Source organism: Lacerta agilis, chromosome 1 (genome assembly GCF_009819535.1).
Source record: "Lacerta agilis isolate rLacAgi1 chromosome 1, rLacAgi1.pri, whole genome shotgun sequence".
Taxonomy (NCBI): Eukaryota; Metazoa; Chordata; class Lepidosauria; order Squamata; family Lacertidae; genus Lacerta; species Lacerta agilis.
Window position 1 is genome coordinate 43,986,490 of NC_046312.1, and position 24,363 is coordinate 44,010,852.

At 44.4% G+C, this 24,363-nt stretch overlaps 1 protein-coding gene across 3 annotated transcripts in view; it reads left to right on the forward strand.

Moving 5' to 3' along the window:
* DPF3 (double PHD fingers 3) overlaps window positions 1-13,794 on the forward strand; it is a 180,274-nt gene extending 166,480 nt beyond the window's left edge. For all 3 annotated transcript variants that reach the window (XM_033146477.1, XM_033146457.1, XM_033146494.1), the window contains exons 9-11: window positions 8,368-8,480; window positions 10,052-10,133; window positions 13,406-13,794. In XM_033146477.1, the coding sequence (XP_033002368.1) occupies window positions 8,368-8,480; window positions 10,052-10,133; window positions 13,406-13,476 (266 nt within the window). In that variant the 3' untranslated portion in view covers window positions 13,477-13,794. The remainder of the gene's footprint in view (window positions 1-8,367; window positions 8,481-10,051; window positions 10,134-13,405) is intronic.
* The last annotated feature ends 10,569 nt before the right edge of the window (window positions 13,795-24,363 follow it).

Consider the following 24,363-nt stretch of genomic DNA (forward strand, 5'->3'; position numbering starts at 1 on the left):
TTAAGCCCTCCAACAGGGATGTCTTGGATAAAGATTTCTTAGAGCAGTGGTTTTCAACCAGTGTGCCTTGGCACCCTGGGGTGCCTTGAATGATGGGGTGCTGCGGGCAACACTGGCCTCTGTCCCTCTTTCCTTCTCTCCCTCTTCTGGGGAGCCAGTGTGGTGTAGTGGTTAAGAGCGGTAGACTCATAATCTGGTGAACTGGGTTCGCGTCTCCACTCCTCCACATGAAGCTGCTGGGTGACCTTGGGCTAGTCACACTTCTTTGAAGTCTCTCAGCCCCACTCACCTCACAGAGTGTTTGTTGTGGGGGAGGAAGGGAAAGGAGAATGTTAGCCGCTTTGAGACTCCTTAGGGTAGTGATAAAGCGGGATATCAAATCCAAACTCCTCTTCTTCTTCTTCTTCTTCTTCTTCTTCTTCTTCTTCTTCTTCTTCTTTTCTTCTTTTCTTCTTCTCTTCTTCTGATGTTCTCTCGTGCCTTTGCCTCCCAGAGGCTTCCACAGCTGCTGCTGTTGTTGTTGCTGCTGCCTCCCAAGCTAAGGTGCTGGCCTCACATTCACCTTTGGCTCATTTCCGTTGGGCCACTAGGACTGGGGGCATCCTCTGCCCAGGTCCCTGTGGGGCAGCATGAGGAGGTACCTTCCTTTGGGGCAGGGGGGAGAGCGCAGAGACCAGGGTCGGCAGCAGCGGCTGCCTGGAGGACTCCCAAGGAGAGGGGAGAAGAGAGGAGGCTACAAGGGAGGGTTTCGAAAAGAGGTGAGGGGCTGCTGGTTCGGCAGGCAAGGGGTGACCTATCTGGGCTCCTGAGCCCCACAGGGGTGCTGCAGAAAGAATGCAGTTGGTCAAAGGAGCCGTGGACTCAAAAAAGGTTGAAAACCTCTGTCTTAAAGAATGTTGTCTTCTAGTTCTATATAGCAAAACTACTTTCCCCTAAGACTGACACATCATTTCACTGGGGTTGTTGTGATGAGGAATCCTAGTTTAGCCTTCTTTATCTTTGCCTAGGTGTCAAAGTGAAGAACTCAGGTGTGATGTCTTGTTCCTTTAACTCTTCACCTGCTTTTGAGTTTTACTTCCTCTTTGACTCTCAGTTCAGTGAAAAGGAAGCTTGCCATGGCTTCTGAGCACTTGCCAAATTTTATAATACATGTAACTCAGCAAAATGTATTTACTTACAATGTATTTCTTTTTAAGCCTGAGTTTAAAATATAAAGTATAATTAAAACATGAAAGATCACCAATCAGAACCTCCAACTAACCTCTTGCTACTTAAAGCTCAACCAAATACTGGTAGTCACTTTGGCGAGTATGAATGGAAAAGGAACGGCATAAGAATGGATCATGTTCACAATACATTCCTTTCCTCTGAGAGCTTAGTATGTCACTTTATAATAGGAATTGATGTGCAGATGGTATAGTTAAGAAGCCATGATCATGGAGATATTGATAGGACATATGAGGATAATGCGGCATAGTATATAGGGAAAGCCTGTCAGTAGTGAGTTATGTATTTGATTTGTGAGTAGCTGTGTAAGTGTTGTGGTAGACACCTATTTAGTCTGAGATGTAAGAACAGCAAATCTAAACATTTGATCTAGTTAAAATAAATCATCCGTTAACTTTAATCTTAGACACTAACAAGCCTTTGAAAAGTTTGTTCTTTTTCTCCTTCAGATATGTAATATCCTTTCCCCACACCATAGTGGGCCAGCAGAATGAACAGATTTAAGTGCTACACGATGGGATAGGTATATATGTATATAGTTTTAATTCTATCAATGTTTAATTGTTTTTTAATTACTGTTTTTTCTTTGTTCTTAGCAATTCTTGTTTTTATCTGTAAGCCATCTTGTGTCCTGTCAGGGGAGAAGGCGGAGTATATGATGATAAATAATAATAATAATAATAATAATAATAATAATAATAATAATAATAAAGACTGGTTGTGAGCAGTCCTCACAGGATCATTTTGGTGGTGGGTGCTGGCAAGGAACAGGTCCAACAACTGCTGTTCATAATATAATTGGTAATTTCTAACACTATTAATAGAAAACCAGGGAATTTCTTGTAACCAAAAGAAACTTTCATTATCTTTTCATCAAACCTCTGTGCGCTTAACTGCCTGTGAACTGTAAGCATCAACAACACATAATTTGTTTCTCTTACTTGAAAAAACCAATAACTTATTCTATAAATGGAAGCTGTCATGTCACAAATCTATTTTTTCTTGAAATATTCTTAAGAGGGTAGATTGAGGCCCTAGGTGGGGTGGAGCACCCCCTGACCTCGTGTCGACTGTGGCCCTGTGTAGGGGTGCAAGTCCAAAGCAGGACTTGTTGTGTGAAGCATTGGGAAATTAAACTGAGCCAAATGTGAAATCGAAAGTATCAACATAGTGACGAGAAGCAGATACACAAAGCCATGTTAATGTGGCATGCATTGATTTTACTGACTTTTTGTAGGACAGGTCTACTATCATGAAGATGGTTGGGTCTTACACAGATCATTAAAATAGTTCCAAAATAAAGGGATAAACAAACCCAAATAAACAAAAAAAAAAGTCAAGTCTTTGCACAAGTCTTCCAGAAACAACACTATATATCAGGAATATACATTGGGAACCTGGTACTATCCAAACATTATTGGGCTCCACCTCCAATTGCCATTGGCCATGCTGACTGGGGTGGAGGGGAGCCTTTATCCAGCACAACCTGGAAGGCTACAGGTTCCCTTGCTTCATGGTGTAGTATTTGTATCTTGATCCTGTAGTTGTTTACACAGAATAAACTCCCGCCAAGTTCAGTGGGTTGTACACCTAGGTCATGAATTGTTTACTGGAGTTTTAATTCTGAAACAAGAAGAGAGCTATCACTTTAAACACAATTAAATCCTGGGAAGTCAATTGGCCTACTTTTGGTAATGACTTTGTACTGTCCTTTAATTATTTGGCTATGACATTGCATTGGAGGCTGAGCTGGTAATGGTATTGTGTTGACTCTTAAATTGCACAAACTGGTTTTTCATAACTTTAATGTACACACCTGCAAGGTTTACCCTGGAAATTATAGCCACCTTGTATCCTAGGGAAGCTGTTCTGTGATTACATGCTCCTAGTTAGCTAGATGAAAGGCCTTATAGGTTGACCTAGGAGAGGGGCAAGATCAGAAAGGGCACTGACACAGCACACAGCTAAGTTTTCCACACTTATCAGCCTATCACCCATTCCCACCACCCTTCTGAGTAATACCCCTCCCCACTCCCCCACTATATTTAAGGATCTGGTGACTTCTGTTTCAGTGTATCTGAAGAAGTGTGCATGCACACGAAAGCTCATACCAGGAACAAACTCAGTTGGTCTCTAAGGTGCTACTAGAAAGAATTTTCGATTTTGTTTTGACTAAGTTTTATTGACAGCTTTTCAGCAACATCAAAGCTGCCAAGGCAAGGACAAGGATGTAAATGCTGAGATTTGTATTTTGAATGCTGTTAACCTAAACTGGGCCTTGAAGATAATATTAGAAATAGGAGCTTCCCATTGCCATCCACTGGGGGAGTGGCTTTGCCAACCAACATAGACCTGCTCCAAAGGTTATTTTAAGCCAAATACTGGTTTGTTTTTGGTTACAGCTTGTGGCTCCATGAGCGTGGGTTTGGAGAACCTTGGCTTAGCTCAGCCCAGTCCAGTGTAGCAGCAAAAAGAACCAGGGAGAGGCAAGGCGGCTGCATGCTGCTTTCTGGAGCCTGCACATTCATTCATGTTAAGCCAAGATTGTCTTTGTATGAAATGTGAATCAGGCCACATTCTGCTTTATTGTAGATGTGACCCATCAACCGTTGACCAGTTAAAATCCATAATGGCCCTCAGTTCCCAGTTACTCAAATGCTGAATATGGGGTGTACCAATGAGAAGAAAATAGCAACCTGGAGTGATATCCTGTCTTTACATTCTTTGAGTTTTCCTCCCTGAAGTCCACCTAGCCTAAGCACTTGCCTCCAGGCTGCTGTCATGCAAGGGTAATCAGATGACGGAGCTGCTGCCTTAGGTCCTAGAGCTTCCCTCCTGGCCCACTTGGCACAACCTCATCTTTGTTGTAAGGAAAGCCATTTAGTAAAAGGGGGAGGGATAGATATATATATTTTTAAGTAAATGGCCATTATTTTTTTCCTGAAGTCATTAGGGTTGTTGTTTGGAGAGGATATTGATTTGCTTTAAGATGTCTGGTTGCTGTGGCTGTGCATATGTGGCCACAATTAATCTTGTAGTGGAGAATTCGCTAATGAAGAAGCATAAATGAGCTGTGTTAAGGTCGTTAGTGGTCATTGGATGTCTGCATACAGCAATTGCTCCTGCCCTTAATGGCATTTCTGGTCATTAAGGTTTCACAATTAATGACAACCGCTCTTTTTAAATATGCGTGCGTGTTGGGAAGCAAGCTCTTCTTCAAGAATTCCATTTGTTTTCTCTCAGATGTGCCTGACTAACAGTATTCTTTTAGAAAGAAATCCCTTCACAAAAACCTCTGTTTTTAATTCTGGGGCTGACCAATGGATCCAGAGATGATGGCAAGCTAGGAAATGGCTAACGGTTCTACTTCAGGGCTGGTTCTACTTCAGAACAGTTGACTGTGATGAAGAGTTTATGTTTTGCTGGAGATTCTGTGTAAAGAATGTGCATGGGCCTTTGGTGAAAGAGGGCCAAGGCAGTAATTTATAGGATTCTTGTTATGGGATGCCTGCCAATGAGGGAAGGACAAAGGGAAGCGCACAGAAAGGAGAACAAGATTGGGGAAACTTGAGGGTGGTTCTACCCATCCCCAGGTCACCCCCCAATTAGGACTCTTAAGCAAAACATTTCAAAAATTTCAAGGAAAGCAAACAAAGAATCTGAAGAAGGAAACATTTCCCATGGGGATTTCACACATCCTAAATCTCAGTGGCGCTGTGGTGTAAACCACAGAGCCTAGGGCTTGCCAATCAGAAGGTCGGCGGTTCGATTCCCTGTGATGGGGTGAGCTCCCGTTGCTCGGTGCCTGCTCCTGTCAACCTAGCTGTTCGAAAGCACGTCAAAGTGCAAGTAGATAAATAGGTACCACTCCGGCGGGAAGGTAAACAGCATTTCCGTGCACTGCTCTGGTTCGCCAGAAGTGGCTTAGTCATGCTGACCACATGACCCGGAAGCTGTACACCGGCTCCCTCAGCCAGTAAAGCGAGATGAGTGCCGCAACCCCAGAGTCGTTCGTGACTGGACCTAATGGTCAGGGGTCCCTTTACCTTTACTAAATCTCAGTCAGCTGAAATGACTAGATTAATTGTTGTTTGTTGTACTAGATAGTTGGACAGCTGGTAGAGAATTGAATCTAATAATAAGGGAAGTGCCTCACTGAGACAGGAAGGGACCTTCCCCCAAGTGTCATTTCAAATGTCTCCCCTGCCTGTCCCACAACTGTAATGTGTAAGTCTCAAGCATCTTCCTTTGTTTCAGATCAATCACATGATATAATAAAAATAATAAAAATAATAATAACCAGCACCAACAGACAGGTATTTCTTGTCTCCCCATATAGTTATTATGGGTTGCAAGGCTCACAAATGATTATGAACCTTGTTGTAAATTCCAACGCACATGCACACACAAACACACACACATCTGTCTTTAAACATTCATAACAAGTTCTACTGTGTTTTGCGAGGGTTTCCTTTTTCTGCTCTTTTTAAAAAATTTTGCTTGGTAGAAGTGAATTGCTCCACCAGGCAGACTCCCAATTAATCACCATTTGTTTGATCAGGGAACCCTACCTTGATTTCATATACAAAAATATACAGAATGTGTGTCTCAGATACACCCTGAAGTATGTGTAAAATATTCCTACTGCTATGGGTGACATAGCAGATTTGCATTGTTGCGTTAAACTCATGAGCACCAAATTATACATTAATTTTCTTCCCAAAATAACTGGGGTGGGGAAGAGAGATGGATCACAGTTGCAACATGTTATGGTGCCTTAATCCTTTCCCTGCACATGATGGCTTTTGTCCAAATCACTGTTTTCAGATCTCTTATTAGTTACAGAGGTGAAACCATGCAGGCAACTTACATATATGCTTGTATGCTTTCCCTGTACTGTATGTGGCTGATGACAGCTCTGGCTTAGGGCTGGGGAGAGAGGGGGTATTTGGATTAGTGTTGTACCATAGAATAGTGGGCGGGACTTTTTCCACACCTTGCCTCATTCCAACCTTCCATCACAGCTGCTTTTAGGAAAAGAAAATTATATGGGGAGATGCAATCACAGATCTCCCATTCAGTGTCTGGTTTAGCAATCAGGTTCACTGTTCTTTTACAATACAATAAACTATGTGTACAAAGGAATGAGTGGGACTCCTAACATGCAAAGTACATTCAAAAACTCATAAAACTGTCCAGGTTCAAGATGAGTGAACATACCAAGACAAGTAGAAGAAGAGGGCTGGTTGAATGGCTAGACTTGAGAGGAACAAATGCAAGGTGGCACCACCGAAATAGCACATGCATGGTCATACTTGCAAACAGTTGTCTAGAATTGGCTGCTCACTAGGCTTATACTCATAATAGCTCTCAAGTGCTCATCTTAGAAAATAGAATTTGTGGAGGGGAGACAACAAAAAGACAATAGAGACTGTTACGTGGCCCAGAAGTGGTCTTTTGAGTTTGGTGGCACTGCTCAGAGGCCTAAACTAGATGTGATATACAGTGGTGCTCGTGTTTCCCTTGACCTTTTTAAAGACCAAAAGCAGCCTTAGGAAGTGAGTCTGAACAAAAGAATGGTGGGTAGGAGGACATGCTCAATTCTTTCCCCATCTGTCATTTCCCTCCCTGCTCAGTCTTTTCCATTCCAGCAGCTGCTTCTCCACCTCCGTGGAAAAGATACAGGTGCCTTTTGTCTCCTTCCCCATGAAAAGCAGTGGGGGGAGTTGAGCAGAAAAATGGAGGAAGGTGAAAGGCTTAAACAGCCTCCCTCCAGCCCATGATCGTTGAACTTGGAGCCTCTTGAGTCTACTTGTGCTTTGCAGAAAATACTAAGGGACAATACCTATGACAGCCGGCCACATTGGGACCGAATAACTTCAGAGCTGAGCCATTATCCCCTAGTAGTTCTTCAGAATCCTTTGAGAGACTGGAAGAAAAGAAAGGTGAATGCTGTCTAGCCGCAGCATTGTGCAGAAATACAAGAGGGAGGATCAATTCTTCGGGAATTTTCACTGCTTCTTGTTGCTGCTCCTTGTAACCTCGTTCATTTTGAGCACAGCTCTTACGCGGATTGATTTAATTCCAGTCAAAAGTCATTTCGTCCCCACCCCTGCCCAATTGTTAACGATTGCAAGTCTCTTAAGCCATGCAAATACTTGAAATGACAAGCTTGTCCTGTATGAAGCCACACGTATGTCCTTTGCTTACTTTTGCACATGTGCATTTTTGATGCATGTTAAAACTTGGGAGTTGCTGAGACAGGGATGTAAAAGACTGCTTGTGAGAGATGAATATTGCATATATGTAGGCAAACCTTGGAGGGATGGGAGACGTGGTTGAGAAGGTGATTGTTGTCATTATCTCAGTGGTCTACTGTTGTCTTTCTTGTTTTGCAGAAGGAACACTGACCCTACCTTTGGTTTGTTTGTTTGTATTTCCCCCCTCCCCTCCAGAACCCCCTATTGCTGATCCTGCTACCGTAGTCCTGCTGTTTTGCAAAGCTGGAATCGACACGCATGTAGGGGAGGGGGCCAGAGTCCCGGCAGCTGTCCCTAATAGATGTGACTGTTATGCTAGCTTTCCTTTGTTTATTCCTTTTGTAGGTTATTTTTGGTTCTGGGGGTCGTTGGGAGGTGTGTTTTTTTTCCTTTCGTTTGTTTGATCCTGAAAGGTTAGCTGTGCAGTTTGGTTTCTTCTGTGCGAACCAACCTTGGGTGTGCAGAGCTCTTAAAAATACAAATTCCTATTGCAGCCGCAAGTTTCAAATTGGTCTCCAAGCGAGGTGGTGGGCAAAGCCCACATTTATTCATTTGGAAGAGGGAGGCGCTATTTGTTCCTTCCTTTCACTCTCCTTGTTTTTGTAAAAGAGGAAAAAGAAGAAAAAGCCCACAATGTTTTTAAGAGCTCTGAATAAAACTGCTTTGCCAATGGGGAAGCGGGAAGGGATGACTTTGGTTTTTCTTGTGCCCGGCAGCAAAAGGGTTAATGCCTGCTTTCCTCTTTGATATCCATTAGTTTGGAGCCCATGTTGTGATTGGTCCATGTCCATGTGTGTTTTGTTCCTGAACTTTATGACTTTGATTAAAGGAGCAATCCAAATTGCACCTGACTAAGGCTGGACATTTCCCATTTCCCCAGGTCACCCAACCTGCTTGCAGTTCACAGCAAACATGACTGAGGCTGTCAAAACCTATCAGTGGCAATGCATTGAGTGCAAATCCTGCAGCCTCTGTGGGACGTCTGAGAATGATGTAAGTTCATATTCATTACCGGTATTGAGATTAGCAACTTAGCTGAAAGGCCACAAGTGCCCACGTACCATTTGTAATGTTCATTCATTTAAATCGTAGCGCTTTCCGCAAGCAGAAGATAGCCTTTTCTATGATCTATAATGCTTTGGTGCGCACACTTGCTCTCTCCCTTCCCTGCCCCATTGTTTTGAACTGTTATACAGGATCATTTAAGATGATAACACTTGGTGCAAATGGATCAAGGTGATAACAAAACCGAGATGGTTCAGATGGCACAACCCAATGGCCGTCATAAGGCTCATTTGAACTCTACCCAGGATGTAACCACTAAAGAACTTCGCAACAAGGGAGGGACAAGCACTGCATTTGCCAACTCTGCAGACACCCACAGCACAACCAAGGGAAGGAGTGCTGCTAGTGTTCCTTTCCCTATCCCAAGTAAATTAAAGCAACTGCAGCATAAGCGAGAGACCATCCTGCACTATTTTCTTGAAACCACATACATGATGTGGCTTCCAGTCTCAGGAAGGGTGTTTCGCAAGATCTGGCCCAATGCAAGCACCATCCCTTCTGCACAGACAGCAAGGGGAATGGAGGCCTGTGATAGGCTCCCATTATTTTATGGCAGAGGAAGGGAACTTGAGGACTTCCAGCTCCCATCAGGCCCATCCAGCTTAGCCAGTGGTCAGAGATGATGCAAAATGTGGAGGGCCACCAATTCTCCACCTCTTAATAAGAGTATTTTCCCTTCTGATCTGGGTTTGAATATGTGTGGACTTGAACTGATAGCTAAGGGTGGTTCAAGCCTCAGTGTATTAGGACCTGGGATATGTTTTGGCATTGGACAGAGGACATAGGAGAACATGCAAAGTCCCAAAGGTAATGCGGTAGAATCACAGTTCAATTACATGTGCATTAGCTTTGTAAGCACTCTTTAGTAAAATGTTTGGAAATCTCAGATCTGAAGATGGAATTTATTTACTTCTCTTCCTTCCTTCCTCCCCCTCCTGACACCACTGGTGTTATTTGTCTTAAGTAGGTTGCTGAATTTCCCACCTGGTCTAATTCGCTGTTTTGTTTTGCTTAATTTTTTAAAAATAATAATTTTTAAAAACCTGCCCACTCATATAAAATATCAAGATGGTGCACAACAATATAACAAGCCCCTCTTGTTTTAGCAAGGATACTTTGCATTTGTTATGCAAGGGCTACAAGAAGGCCCCCCCCCGTGTGTGTGTGTGTGTGTGTGTGTGTGTGTGTTGATGCCATGCCCTGAGCAAAATGAGAGATTTCCACACACCCCACCCCCATTTGAAATACAAGTTTCAACATGCATGCTAGCTATGCCCAGAAATCCTGCCTGTGGAAAAGTGAGAACAGAGTGACAGCCATTTCAGAAAGCAGGAGGGATGTGCCTGTCTCTATCTGCATTCATATATGTTCTCTGTTGTCTTCTTGCCACAACTTCATATTTATAGTACCACAATGCACCCATTTATGGGATACTTTCAGCTGCTATGACTAATCTAATGTCCGTCTTCTTCTCCTCCCTCCTAACAATCTTGGATCAGGACCAGCTGCTCTTCTGTGATGACTGTGACCGCGGCTATCACATGTATTGCTTAAACCCACCAGTCTCTGAACCTCCTGAAGGTAACATTGCTTGGGATCTACCCTATTGTTGTTGTTGTTCCTCTGCTCAGAGAGCACTCAGGGTACCATTTCCAACTTTATTTATTTATAAAATTTATTTATTTATAATAAATTAATTTATTTTTAAAAATTGTATACCACCCTTCATTCAAAGATCACAGGGCAGTTCACAACAGAAAAACACAAAATGAAAAACACAATACATAATAAAACAAAAACAAACGCAAAACAAATCCATAAACCCCCTCCAATACTTAAAAGGCCATAGAATGTTAATCAGCCAGGTGTCTTGTTGAAGGGAAATGTTTTCGCCTAGCGCCTAAATATATGTAATGAAGGTGCCAGATGAGCCTCCTTGGGGAGAGCATTCCACAAACAGGGAGCCACCACAGAAAAGGCCCGTTCCCGTGTTGCCAAAATATGGAACAAGGTAAAGACGTTTTCAAGATATGGAAAAAGGTAAAGCAGTCAGTGTTGTAAATTGTGCAGTGTATGTGCAATTACACAATGTGGCTTCATCAAAGGATTCACAAAACTCCTTGCACATCAAACAGAATTTGCACCAGCAGATGAGGTTCGGTGAATTATAACTTGCTTTGCAAGCATTTTAGAAGCCTACACTAACAAAAGTAACACAAACCAACGGGTGGTTTCTTGACTTAGAAAACATGACCGTTCATGAAACCTACCGGTACTTACATTTAGAGGTGTACACCTGCTTCAGAAGAAACCTAAATCACAAACTGAATCAGCATGCGTTGGAGAGGTTTGGACCTTGTCTGAAACAGAGCAAGTCTTCTCCAAAGCAATTCATGGCAAATTTGGGTTGCTCCTGAAGTTGCAAGGGTACTTAATTGTCTCAGGTGTTGAAAATTGATGCATATTTAGCAGCAGGGAGAAGTAGGCATTTTGGTATTGTTAAAGACGAGTAACCAGAAGCAATCTCCACTTTTAATATTTGTATAGAGGAGGAAATTTGGGCACCTTTTCCCATCTACTGTAGAATTATGACATGATGAAACAGCATCTCCTGAAACTGATAGGTCTACTAGCAGGCATATGTAACTTCCCCTTTGTTGTATTAGGTCATCTTAGGCCAGGAATGAGCTAGATATTGTTGGACAGAAACTCCCACAATCCCTGGCCATGCTGGCTGGGTCTGATGCAGATTGGAGTCTGACAACATTTGGAGGGCCACAGGTCCCCCAACCCTGCCTTAGCCCAATAGCGCAACGCTCAGTGTTAAATGGTGCTTTATTGCAGCCAGGACCGGCACTAGGGCTTCTTGCACCTTAGGCGAACCACCTTCTGGCGCTCCCCCCCCCATGCCAAAGCCTGCTTTAGTGGGAGGTGGGGGTGGTGGAGAGGTAAGCAGCAGTTTCTTCACTGTAGCAGAGAAGCTGCTGCTTGCCCGCCCCGCTGCCTGCCCCGCAAGCACCCGGCTGCCCGTGGGGCCACGCGGCTCCCCCCGCTCACTGCACTCGAAGACAGGGCTGGGTGGCGGCTCGCAGCCTGCCTGGGAGCAGCATGCCGGCAGCTGCTGTGCCACCAGCACCCGAGCGCCCGCCCATGGGGGTGGGTTGGGGAGGGGGTGCCCTGTATGCCGACAGGCTCGCGGGGGCACCCCTGGGGGGACCAGCTCCCTGGCGCACCGCGCCACCAGACCCAATGGATGAGACGGGGCTGGCTAGCCCGTCCCGCCCAAGCCTGGCCAGCACCCCCTCCATTTTGGCGCCCTAGGCAATTGCCTAGTTCGCCTAAATGGACGCGCCGGCCCTGATTGCAGCAGCAAAAGCAGACAAGAAGACTGCTTCCTACTTCCTGCCCCCTAGTTACTCATTTTAACAGCTGTCTTATTGACTCTGCTACATACTCGGGTCAAACTTTGCTTTCCTTCAAAGTTTTGGAACAGGTGATGGTTTTTGGAAATAATCTCTAGTGTTGTGACTATAGGCCAGCACTTACCTAGGTGTGATGCAATCAAATTTATGCAGGCAGGAACAGGCTAATGGGAATCCAATCTCATTGTAGTGTTCCTGAAAATATTGTGGAAGCTGCTGTGTGTGTGTGTGTGTGTGTGTGTGTGTGTGTGTGTGTGTGGTGACTTCAACAGAAGCTAAGGAGTGGTTTTCCAGATTGTGTGATGAGGCCCATGCCTGTGCCATGGGAAATCAACCTGTTAACTAAATAATTAAATGTGTTATGTGAGTCCAAAATCCTACCTCCCAGAGTCAACTGCCTGCCAAATCTCTACATAGTTAACTTCCTTCTGATCAGCCTAATAGGGAAGTGGGGGACAGAAGTAATTTTGACATATCTTCAACTATCGATCTGTTTATTAAGCTGAATACAATACAATTTAGTGAAACCACCCAAACGAAAAGGTATTGTTAATTTGGCAAACACAACTGCCACTCACTGGGCACACTGTATGCAATACATCATTGTACCCCCCTTGTTTATAATGCCATTTGGTGCTGCATCCCACTGCAAAGTGGGAGAGAGCAGGCGCTGTAACCTTCCAACAGCTTGGCTTCACCCCCAAAGGCACACTCCTCCACTGTCTCCAAAGATGGACGGATGCCAGCCTTGTCTTTATCACACAACTGTGACAAACATCACTGTAATTAGTTGTAGCTGTGTGGTGCTTTAAAGATCACTTTGAAAAAAACCTCTAATGCAGGTATGTGTACCTGCACTCATGCACAGATGCAGAGATGTGCACAGCATATTGCATTAGAGCAGTGATGGCCAAACTTGGCCCTCCAGCTCTTTTGGGACTACAATTCCCATCATCCCTGACCACTGGTCCTGTTAGCTAGGGGTGATGGGAGTTGTAGTCCCAAAAAAGCTGGAGGGCCAAGTTTGGCCATCACTGCATTAGAGTGTGTACCCATGTAAAAATCTTTTTAAAAGATTGCACCACCTCAGTGGTGGAGGGATGGGTGCCAACCAAAATTGATGCTTCCAGTGGGGAAACATCTGAAGAACTCCTGCATCTTTTGTCATTTGGTCCTTAATATAAAATATATATATAGCATGTCCATATAGCATGCACACACAGAGGAATATGCATGTTTGTGATCACACATGTGGATCCACGTGTCTTCCAGCCTGAAAATGTTTTACCTGTAGGAAATGTGTGACATACAAATTGGTCCCTTTGTGTAGTGCAGTTTAAATAGCTTTCCCACTTATATTGCCTGACATTGTTTGATGTACCCCAGGACCACTCACTGATCTGATGGTTTTATTACTGCATTTATTTATAGGGAGTTGGAGTTGTCATTTGTGCCGAGAACTTCTCCGAGAGAGAGCATCTGCCTTCTGCTTCCAGCCCTAGAAGAGTCTCCTTGGACCAGAACTGGGCTTGTTCCTGGACTTTTGGCACCAGCACACAACTGTCATCCATCACCTAAGGATCTGTGTCATTACAAACACACCTGTACACATATGGAAGAGAATGGACATTCAAAGAAATTTCTGTGGTATTTGCTGTCCAAGTGTAGATTTCACAAATCTTGTACCTCCTGGGTTCTACTAGAAGGAACACACTTTTTTTTTTAAATGTTTCCCCATCCCCACTGCAGTGCATGATTGCAGATATGCCGTAATAGATTCACATGTGTTATGATAATAGCAAAGCGGGGAACTGTTGTAACTGTTGGTATTTAGGCATTTAAACTGTGTGGCATTGTGCTTTTTGTTGGATCTGTTGTTCCCCCCACTCTAGCACCCCAAGAGAAGTGCCAGTGTCATCTCCACATCCATCTTTGAAGCAGAGCTGCGGTGAAGATATTGAGAAGTATCATTCGCTACAGGTGTCTTAGAGGAACTTCCCCCTCACAAGCACACTTTTAGATGTAGAGGACCTTCAAAGGATACAAAAGCTCAATTCTTTCCTAGTCATTAACAGTAAGGCCCAAGCTACATGTTGGGTGCTACCAGTCCAAGTCCTCCCAGTTCTCTGGTAACATGTATGTGGAGATGGGGAACCTGTGACTCTCCAGATGTTGTTGGACTACAACTTTTCAACACCATCCCTATCTGTTGGCCATGCCCTCAGCCTCCTGCTTTACATGGGGTTGAAGTAGATCTGAGCAGGTGGGAAAATTCAGCCCTGGGCTCCAAATACTGCTCTCCAGGTTGCTCAGAATTTTCCCCAAGCCACATCCCATCACTATCCCTACTCCACACGCTGCTCAAAGTTATTTTGTCTGACTGGAATGTGTCCTTCACTGTGATAATGCCTCTCACTTGCTGGGATGGAGAGGGGTGTGTGTGCTTGTGTGTGTGTAAGGAAACCTCTGGTTTTGCATTTGCAACTGTCACTCTACCTGTCTGTTTGCCTTTGGTCTCCACCACCTCTTGCACGCAGCCTTGGGAAAGTTACCCACAAGGAAATGCTGTCCTCAGGCTGAAAAGGTCCCACCAACTCTCCTGTTTGAACACATTGACCTGCCAATATTTAAGTTGGGCCAAAGGACACTGTTCCTTCAGGCCTGATCCGAAGACTTAAAATGGGAGCAGCAAATGTGCTTAGGGTAAAGCACTCAACATCCCATGGCTGTATAGCATACTGTGGGCCTGATCCATAGGAAGTTTTCTTATGCAAAGCCAGACCATTGATTCAGCTAGCTCAAGTATTGTCTACGACGACTGGCAGTTCTCCAGGTTTCAGAAAAGAGTCTTTCCCTAAATCCCCATCCCTACATGGAGAAGACAGGGATTGAACTCGGGGCCTTTTGAATGGAAGGCATGTGCTCCACCTCTTCACTGCAGCATCACTAGTCCAGGTTAAGCATGTTTAAGTACCGCAGATTTAAGCCCATGCTTAACTCTCTTCCATCTAAATCAATGGCTATGTACAGTTCTTAGGTGCATGATCCAGCCAAAATTTCCTCTAGTTGTAGTAAGGACATTTTAAAGTGTTTAAAGCAGGGGCTGGGGCTGTAGCTCAGTGGTAGAGCATCTGCTCTTCATGCAGAAGGTCTGAGGTTCAATCCCTGGCATAGACTCTTGCCCGAAACCCTGCCAAGTCAGTGTAGACAATGGACCAATGGTCTTATTCTGGATAAGGCAGCTTCCGATATTACTATATATGATCCAAAACACTTAAGAGATTAGGAAGTCAGAATGTCAGCCCTTTCCTTGAACCTGCATGTTTTAGTAACTGCTTAAAAGGACTCTCCAGTGTAGAGATGAGGGCGCGCAGCTAGTATCCTCATGGTGGTGCCATGATCCAGCAGCAACTGCACTTCTGGTGTAGCAGCTGCACTCGGATGCAGCTGTCAGCAGTGGCTGTCAGCCCCAGGGAAGGTGCTGTGCAGCAGAGCCCCTTGCTAAAGAGAAAAATCTAGAGTCTGGTGTTCCTGTAGATTTGAATTGAGGATTTGCTTGATTCACGAAAATATAAAATGGCCATTACCACTCATTTCCTTCCCTAAAAGAAGACCCGCAAACATTCTAGATGCGGTGTTCAAAACAAAAGAGAAGTGAACCTAAGATGGTTGTAATGTCCTACATCTCTTCTGTGGACCCTAGGTCTACTACCAATCAGTGTCTAAGATGGCTACAGAATACATTGTGATTGTCAAGATATCCTGAGCCTCCAGTTGTAAGAAGCTGGAAGGAGACGACTGGGGATCCTTCATTCTATAAGCACCTGCTTTCTTGTAGCTTTATTTTGAAGGATCCAGTACTGGCACAGTGGGAGACAGGGCACTAAGCTGTTTATAACACTGACCTGTGGTTGTCCGAATGTCCTTATGATTGACACATTGTGTTTGACCCTTTTTCTTTCATTTGATTTTAGAGAAAGAATGGCTTATGTAGATACATAAATTGTATACGTTCCATAACTAATTTGTTGTAATATGCCAGGGGAAACTACTCAGAGTTGCCATTTGCTTTGGTTCAAGGCCATCATTTAAGGTAAAGAAGCAACTAGGCTTTATGTTTTAGAAAAGTGCAGGTTGCCATGTTTTAAAAGAAAACTCCAGCAAGAACAGAATCCTAATACTTCTCTTCGGGCCAGCTGCTAACAGTCACAAAGGAGCATGCTCATTTTTTAGTTTCACCAGGCTCTTCCTCAAACTTGAGCTTAAACGAAACAAAAGTGGGGGGGGGGGGAAATGTTGCTGGTAAAACATTTTGCAATATGCAATATAAAATAGATTTTCTAGAATCTATTTTAAAGTGCCATAAGCTACTACTCAGAAATAAGGGTGGAATCCAGCCAAGGTTGACCACTTTTATGACCCATAGATTTCAGCTGTGACTTTGCTTATTTCTGCCATGGAAAGCAATGAGACTTAGAGCCTAAATCTTGATTCGAAAGTAAACCCCACTGAAGGGACTTGCTCCCCAAGAATCATGCATCAGATTTCAGTCATAAAAAGTTTAATTTTGGCTGGCTGGCTCTGTAAGTGTTATCATTTGCTATCACCATGTACATTTATGAATTACAGCACTGTTTGAACTCTATGTAAGTTGGCACTTACATATGGGACGCTGGTGGCGCTGTGGGTTAAACCACAGTGCCTATGGCTTGCCAATCAGAAGGTCGGTGGTTCGAATCCCTGCAACGGGATGAGCTCCCGTTGCTCGGTCCCTGCTCCTGCCAACCTAGCAGTTCGAAAGCACGTCAAAGTGCAAGTAGATACCAGTGGGAAGGTAAACGGCGTTTCTGTGCACTGCTCTGGTTCACCAGAAGCAGCTTTGTCATGCTGGCCACATGACCCGGAAGCTGTATGCCGGCTCCCTCGGCCAATAAAGCGAGATGAGCACCGCAACCCCAGAGTCGCCCACAACTGGACCTAACAGTCAGGGGTCCCTTTACCTTTTTAAGTTGGTATACCTGCAGCTTCCATCTCATCAGCTTCCATTACCAGATGTGGTGTTACGCACAGTGATTGTATTGTCCAGTATTGCCCAGAGGGAGCGAGACTGAGATGACATTTCAGTCACCATGGGGTTCAAATGTGTCATCTGAGTTGATGCAACACTATGCAGCTAAAATTGAGTAGTAACCTTTGGGAAATGGGACTGCAGCAGGAAGGATGTGCCCAGAATATGAGGTGCCTGGCTTGTGCCAGAGCAATCCATCCTGGACACTGTTGCTGCTACACATTTCTGTAGGCTCAGTACATCAACCTGCAGTAGTTGGGAGTAAGTTGCTCTGAAATAATTGGATTTGCTTTCAAGCATATTGTGTTTAAGATCAAGGGATGGGGTGAACAGTGTTATCTTGAAATGCCAATGCAACTACGTACGTTTTAGTTAATCCCTTTGCTGAGTAATGCTCTGAGTAGCACTGAGCATTCATAGCAAGGCAAGAAACTGATTTGGCAGTTTTTTAGGGTCAGGAAAATGGAGGAAAAAAGGCAAATGGAAAAAAGACCATCTGCTCACAGAACAAATCCATCTGTGGAATGGGATGAGGCAATTTTGAGGTTTTCACCCTTCCCTGCAGCCCTTGTGCTCCCCTAAACATGTTTTGGAGAGTCACCCACCCACCATAGCAGATTAAGAGCCGGCCTGGAAGGCGGTAGGGGAGAGGGAATTGTCAGGGGAAATTGCCCCCCACCTCTCATTCTGCTGATGAATCCCACCATTGGACACCTCCCAGAAGGAACTGCAAGAATGGAACCCAAGGAGGCATTTAAAGTTTTGTATCTCTTGGCCCTAAAAGTTGTCTGAAAGGACAAAAGCGTTGGTTTTTGATGAACTCTAAGCAGTCCATGGAATGCAGAATGTCAAGCAGGGGAGTTACAAATCTTGTGTTTGCCTTGTGGCACTCATGTGGAGGGAGGATATTTGCAGGAAAGGATCAGCTGACAGGTGGAGGTTCTTAACCGTTCCCCCATATGGTGAGAACCTCTCCATCATGCCCATTCAGAATGATTTGCACTCCTAATGTTATCAGGGTGGCCTCACTTTTAATAGTGTTTGCACCTGCAAATGTTTTGCAGCAGACATCCCATTTAGTTTCCTATCAGTGCATGCCCCCAGGCTTCCCACTGAAATCCTGCAGCTTTTTCTACAACAAATGTCCCACTTCTGTTGTGCTATACCTCAAGGGTGCCCCTCTAGATGGCAAATAACTAATAAAGCAGAATGAGAGTGGTACAGTATACATCCACCACTAACACCACTGTTGTTGCGTCACCTGACGTGTTGCAGAGCACACCTGCAACATGTCTCTCCAGCTAATTGGGAGGAGCCCTGGGAAGAACAGAATACTCTTCTCTCCCCACTAATTCTCCTTTACAAATTCCATCCAATTCCTTATTACTGTTAACCAGCAAACTCCTGGGCAATTTGTTTGCTGAAGTAATGGGTAGTTCCACTGGGATCAATGGAAGTCAGATAGGCAAATATGCACTCTTCGAAGCTTCTCTGTAAAATGAATCACCTGAGCATTTAAATGTACATTGTCAAAAGAAGTATCACTTGAAGTTATTGCCACCACCTCCTCAACAAATTAAAACACAATGAATTATAAAAAAGGAATTTCTTTTTCTTGTTTGCATTGTCTGTAACCTTTTGTATTTTTAATCCATTATGATGAGATTAGAACACATAGCAAGTTGCACATTTATATACCCAGACTCATATGTATGATGCAACCAAGTTCTGCAAAGGACAAGAGAACCATTTAGAGCCATCAAAAACTTTGTGTGCTGTTGGGTCACAAGAAAATGCATTATTATTCCTCCTATTCTCTTGCGCTGAGAGTTGCTTGGGCCCCAAATGGAAGCACTGGAAGCAAAACACATGAATTATGAAACCCATTAAATAGAAAGCTGAGCAGGCTAAGCCAACCCAAATTAAGGTTGTGATCCTACACATATACTTAGTTGAAGGACCCATTGATTTTAATAGGACTCATTGCTGTAAACGTATGACCAGGACTGTAGGCAATCCAAGTCTAAGATTTCATGTGCCAGCAAATAAAATGCTCTGGTGTTAATATATTGTTAGCTGCTATACCAATGTTTTAAAATAACAAGAAGTGCATTGCAAGTTCAGAAAAATGGCCTTGAAGGTGGATAAGTTTATATGAGTAGGTCTTATGGAGAAGCCATGTATTAAGTGTCCGTGTTGGTTTTTGTGTGCCATTGTGAGCAGCGCTCAAAGCACTAGCTTTTTGCAAGCACAGAGAGAACGATCTGTGCCAAGTTTGGTGTGTGACATCTGCATCTGCACAATCAACTCCATGCATGGCAGGGAAGGAAAAGTCAATGCAACCTGACCAAAAATGCTGCTGCTACGTATTAGAGAGACCCATGAGAATTGGCTCCGAGTTGCAAGACTTTTCGATTCAAGTGTTGTTCCAGGAACTTCATGCTGAGCATTCAAAGCATCTTTCAAGGGTAATGAAAAACTAGGTGTCGGTTCAGTCAAGGCTTTGGTTGATTGGCTGTGTGTTTCTCTGTTCTGGTGAGAGCAGAATAGGAAGCTGGAGTGAGGACTGGCAGGCAGCCAAACCTTGTCTTCAGCAGTGATATAATTACTAATAATGACCTCAAGCCCAGTCAGCTAGCTAAATGGCTTTTCAGGACAGGCACCAACTTAAAGTCTGGTTTATAGACAGGATAAACTGAATCTTTGGGGTACATAAAAACTGTTGTGCTTAGGTCCTCCTCAGCTATGGTCCAGGAGAGATATCATCAACCTCAGGCTACAAGTATATTTAAGGTTAAATTTAAAAAGTGCTGGGCTAGGGTTCAAATCCCCACTCGGCCATGAAGCTCACTAGGTATCCTTGGACCAGTCATTGTCTCTCTGCCTAATGTCCCGCACATGGTTGTTGTGGAGATTTAGAGGGGGGATAATCATGTCTGCCACCTCAAGCTCCTTGGAGGAGAAATTGAATGAATGAAGGAATGATTGAATGAGAGGACATGAGGACCTAGCACTTTCCTGCTTGTGTTCCCCCGTGACTGGTATTCAGAGGCAATACAGCCTCTGATCCCACAGGTAGTGCGTATAGCCATAACTAGCAGCTTGGTAGCCTGATCTCCATGAATCTGTCTAACCTCAGGTTAAAGCTCTTCAGACTGGTGACCGTTCACTACATCTTGTGGAAACAAATTACATAGTTTTAGCTATGTGCTGCATGAAGGACTTCATTTTATCTGCCCTGAATATTGTGCCACTCACCATCCTTGGATGGCCCTCTGGTTCTGGCATTCTGAGGAAGAAATGCTCTTCCCTCTCCACATTCTCCCCTCCATGTATAGTTTTATATGTACCGTTCCTCTAATTGAAATGGCTCCAAGCATTGTATGTAACCATTCCTCCTCCTTGGGGAGTTGTTCTTGCTCTCCAATTATTTTGGGTGCCCTTTTCTGCACCCTTCCCAGCTCTACGCTATTTCCCCCCCCCAGTTGTGCTGACCAGAATACTGATGCACAGTATTCCAGGTGTCATCACAGTATAGATTTATATAAAGGCATGATGACAGTGACAGTTTTATTTTCTATCCCTTTCCTAATAATCTCCAATATGGAATTCACTTTTTTTTAAAGCGCTGCCACACACTGGGTCAACATTTTAATCAAGCTATCCACCATGACCTCAGAATCCCTTTCATTCATCAGTGCAAATGTGAACTTTATTTTCCCACAGTGTACATTACACCACATCACTGGACCACCACATCAGCAAGGCCCGGGGGACAGTTGTCTGGGCAACCCAGACCTTCCATACACACTGCCCAGGCTTGTGCCCTGGTGAGGTCACTTTGGTGCTCAGGGTGATGATCTACAGATGGAAAATGAAATCAGGGTCCCTGCATTTACTCAACCTGTCACTTCAGATGTCTCCCTGATTTCATTTTCCATCTGTAGATCATCACCCTGAGCATTTTGGTCAAGAGGGTGATAGTGTGTCTTCAGTTCTAAATTTAGACGCCCAGTATTACTTTTACTTACACTTGGAAACAACAGTTGACAAAGGAGCTATCCAAAACTATAGCACTCCAAAATCGCCGATAATATGCATTATGGAATTAAAGATGTCCAACAATTTACGTCTTCTTAATACTTTCAACTTTAAGAATCACATGGTCACCCTCTGGAAAATGGGAGAGGATGTTAAAAAAAAATCCCTTCAGTGAATAGGAATTCAAGCTAGCATTCTGAAACTTCACTCTTGGATGCTGCCTCTGCTTTCATTTGGAATGGGGCTCAGCTCAGCTTATGAAAATGCATCTTTTACACTTGGAAACGCCAGTGCTTGAATTCCAGTAAAGAGACAGAGTCTGGGCAGGGCTGTTGCCTCTCTGCATCAGGTAATGGCTATTTTGAAGAGGAAGAACTGGCAAGACAGGCAGCGTAATAGCTGTGCCAGGAGCCATTCCGCATGCAGACTTCGGCAGCATTGTTTACCCTTTCCAAGGCTAAGCTCCACTGCTATGGGAGCTTCACTGGCTCAAGCTAGCTGGGAAAGCAAAGCTGTTCAATTCCCTTTTCTGTAGTGACCTTGAGCTACAGAATGGCTGTGCATATGGTGCACAAGCACAGAGCTTGAAACTAATCCAGGAAGGTAGATAGGTGTGTGTGTGTGTGTGTGTGTGTGTGTGTTGCCTTTCCGCATTTCCCAGCTGATTCCACAGCTTAGGCCTTAACAGCTGCAGTTTCTGACAATTAATTCCTTCCCAGCCTCAGCTTCCCTCCCCCTCACTTCACACAGGCCTTTATATACCCAAGTGTGAAGGTGCCTGGCAACACAATTTCCTCCATGGATTTGGGCAACTCATGGCAATTTTCTTCAGAGATATCAGCTCCTCCTCCAGCTCAGGCACAAGTCACACAAGCTTATAGAGCAGCTCTCCTTCAGAAGATGCTCCGTTCTCGGATTTGTGTTCCTCCACAAGCCTGGCCTTGCATTTCAAATTCATGGGAGTTGAACTGAGCCAACACACACACACACACACACACACACACACACACACACCAGCAAGTCGCTGAGGTATCCCTCACCAAGTATCCACAGGCTAAACTTTAGGCAATTAGCATGGTTAATGTTCACTGTGTGATAGTACAGCTGTGCGAGTCCGAGTCTCATTAAAATGTTCCTCCGGGAGAGCAGATGCAGGCTGAGAATAAGGTACCAGTTTTGCATCTTGTAAAGGAGACATACCTGCCTGCTGTGATGGGGCCTGTACCTGATTAAACACTCGGAATCTCAAGAGCACAGAAAATATTCAGGTTTTTCACCTGGCTGTAAAGTGTCAGTGTGTCACCAGGGAGAGAGCTTGTGCTACAAGAGGTGCCTAATGAGTGGGACAAAACTCCTCCTCCTCTTCTTTTTATTCAAAGAGTTGGAATATTTTTTATTATATTATTATTATTATTACCCCACCCATCTGACTCGGTTGCCCCACCACTCTGTGCGCCTTTCAACATAATATACAAAAAGACAACAACACAACATCACACATTAAAAGTGTGCCGATATAGGGCTGCCTTCAGGTGTCTATGGAATGTTGTATAATTATTTATCCCCTTGACATCTGATGGGAGAGTGTTTCACAGGGTGGGTGTGACTACCGAGAAGGCCTTCTGCTTGGTTCCCTGTACTGCCAGAAGGCCCTCAGTGCTGAACGATGAGGGTGGAGATGCTCCTTCAGGTATACTGGGCCGAGGCCATTTAGGGCTTTAAAGGTCAGCACCAGCACTTTGATTTGTGCTCGGAAACGTACTGAGAGCCAATGTAGGCCTTTCAGGTCTGGTGTTAGATGGTCCTGGCAGCCTCTCAGTCACCAGTCTGGCTGCCGCTGCAACTCTGTGGACAGAAACCAACTGGGCTTCCGGTTCGGTGCCGGATAATGGCGGAGCGGAGCTGAAGAGCTCCGGCTCCCGGGGGGTTTTAGGGGTCTCCTTGTCTGCGCCAAGGGCCCCTTAAAGCCACGGGAAGAGCGTCCCGTGGACCGCGGCCTCGTGGGTCCCAGACGTGCCGTCTCTGCTCTTGATTGACCCTCGTAAGGGGGGGAAATCAAGCGAGCGGAGCTCCGACACGGGACTGAAGAGGCGGATGCACCCCCCCAGGAGATCAAAGCAGCGATTCTGCCAGACCTGAGCACCAAGCTTTTCCTGCTAACTTCAAAGAAAAAAGAAGAACCCCGGCTGCTGTAAGTACGGGACTAATTGGATTTACATTTGAATAATTGGCAACCGGGAGGGATGTTAAAAGGAAGCCCGTCCCTCTCCTTTGTTGTGCAGAGGAGGTAATTAAGTTTCAAGTGGCTGCAGCTGCATCACTAGATACAATGTTGTTACGAAGCACTTTGATAGAGAAGATGGATTAAATCCCTGTGAGGGGATTGAAGATTTTGGAAATATCTCTTCTGTGGCTTTTGGAATTGTTTTTGGCACCCTGTCTCAGGGAAAATGGCGCTGGGAAACTAGTACGCAAGATGGAAAATTACTGACATTTGACACCCTTTGTCTTCTCCAACCATGCTTGCTTTCGCTTTTAAACTGATTCTAGATCCGGGTATTACCCAGGAACAAAGAACAATCCTTCTGCAATTGGAGCTTGTGAATCGGAAAATGGCCTGGATAGGGCGTAATTTCAAAGAAATTTGTTTTGGAGCAAGAGAAACCAGCCAGATTTGGGAGAATTTTGATAACTTGGAAGCAGACTTCTCCAGGGAGCTGGGGGAGGTGCTGGAGAAATGGGACGAATTGATTCAGCAACCCCAGGTAAATGGACGGCCCTGGCGTAGTGAGAGACACAGGGCTGATGTTTTGACTGGAGCTACAAGATCCTGTCTCTGGAGTGGGAGTCCAGAGATGAAGGTGAGAAGATTTCTGAAGACACAAGTGGAAGAAAATCAAAATTGCGAAATGGAGTTGCTGGGAGAGGAGAGTTGGTGCCTCTTGAGGCTCCCAAGGAGGAGATTTATAAACTATAAGATGACACTGAACAAGGACAACAGAGGGGAATGTAAAGATGAATGGTGGGGGGGCATGGGAGAGAGCAGAAAAATGGTAAGAAGGGGAATAGGGTGAAAATGATAAAAATTGAATTAGGACGGATTTATGGTACCCTGAAGATAGCGTGTTAAGACTTTAGGATTTTGATGTTAAGTTTTAAGACTTTGATGTTACGATTTTGGGAATTTTGAATTAGTGAAGAGATATGTAACTGACTAATAGCAGCAGTTTAAGTGAAAAGAAGTATAAGATTGATTTAAGAATTATTTCATGATACTATA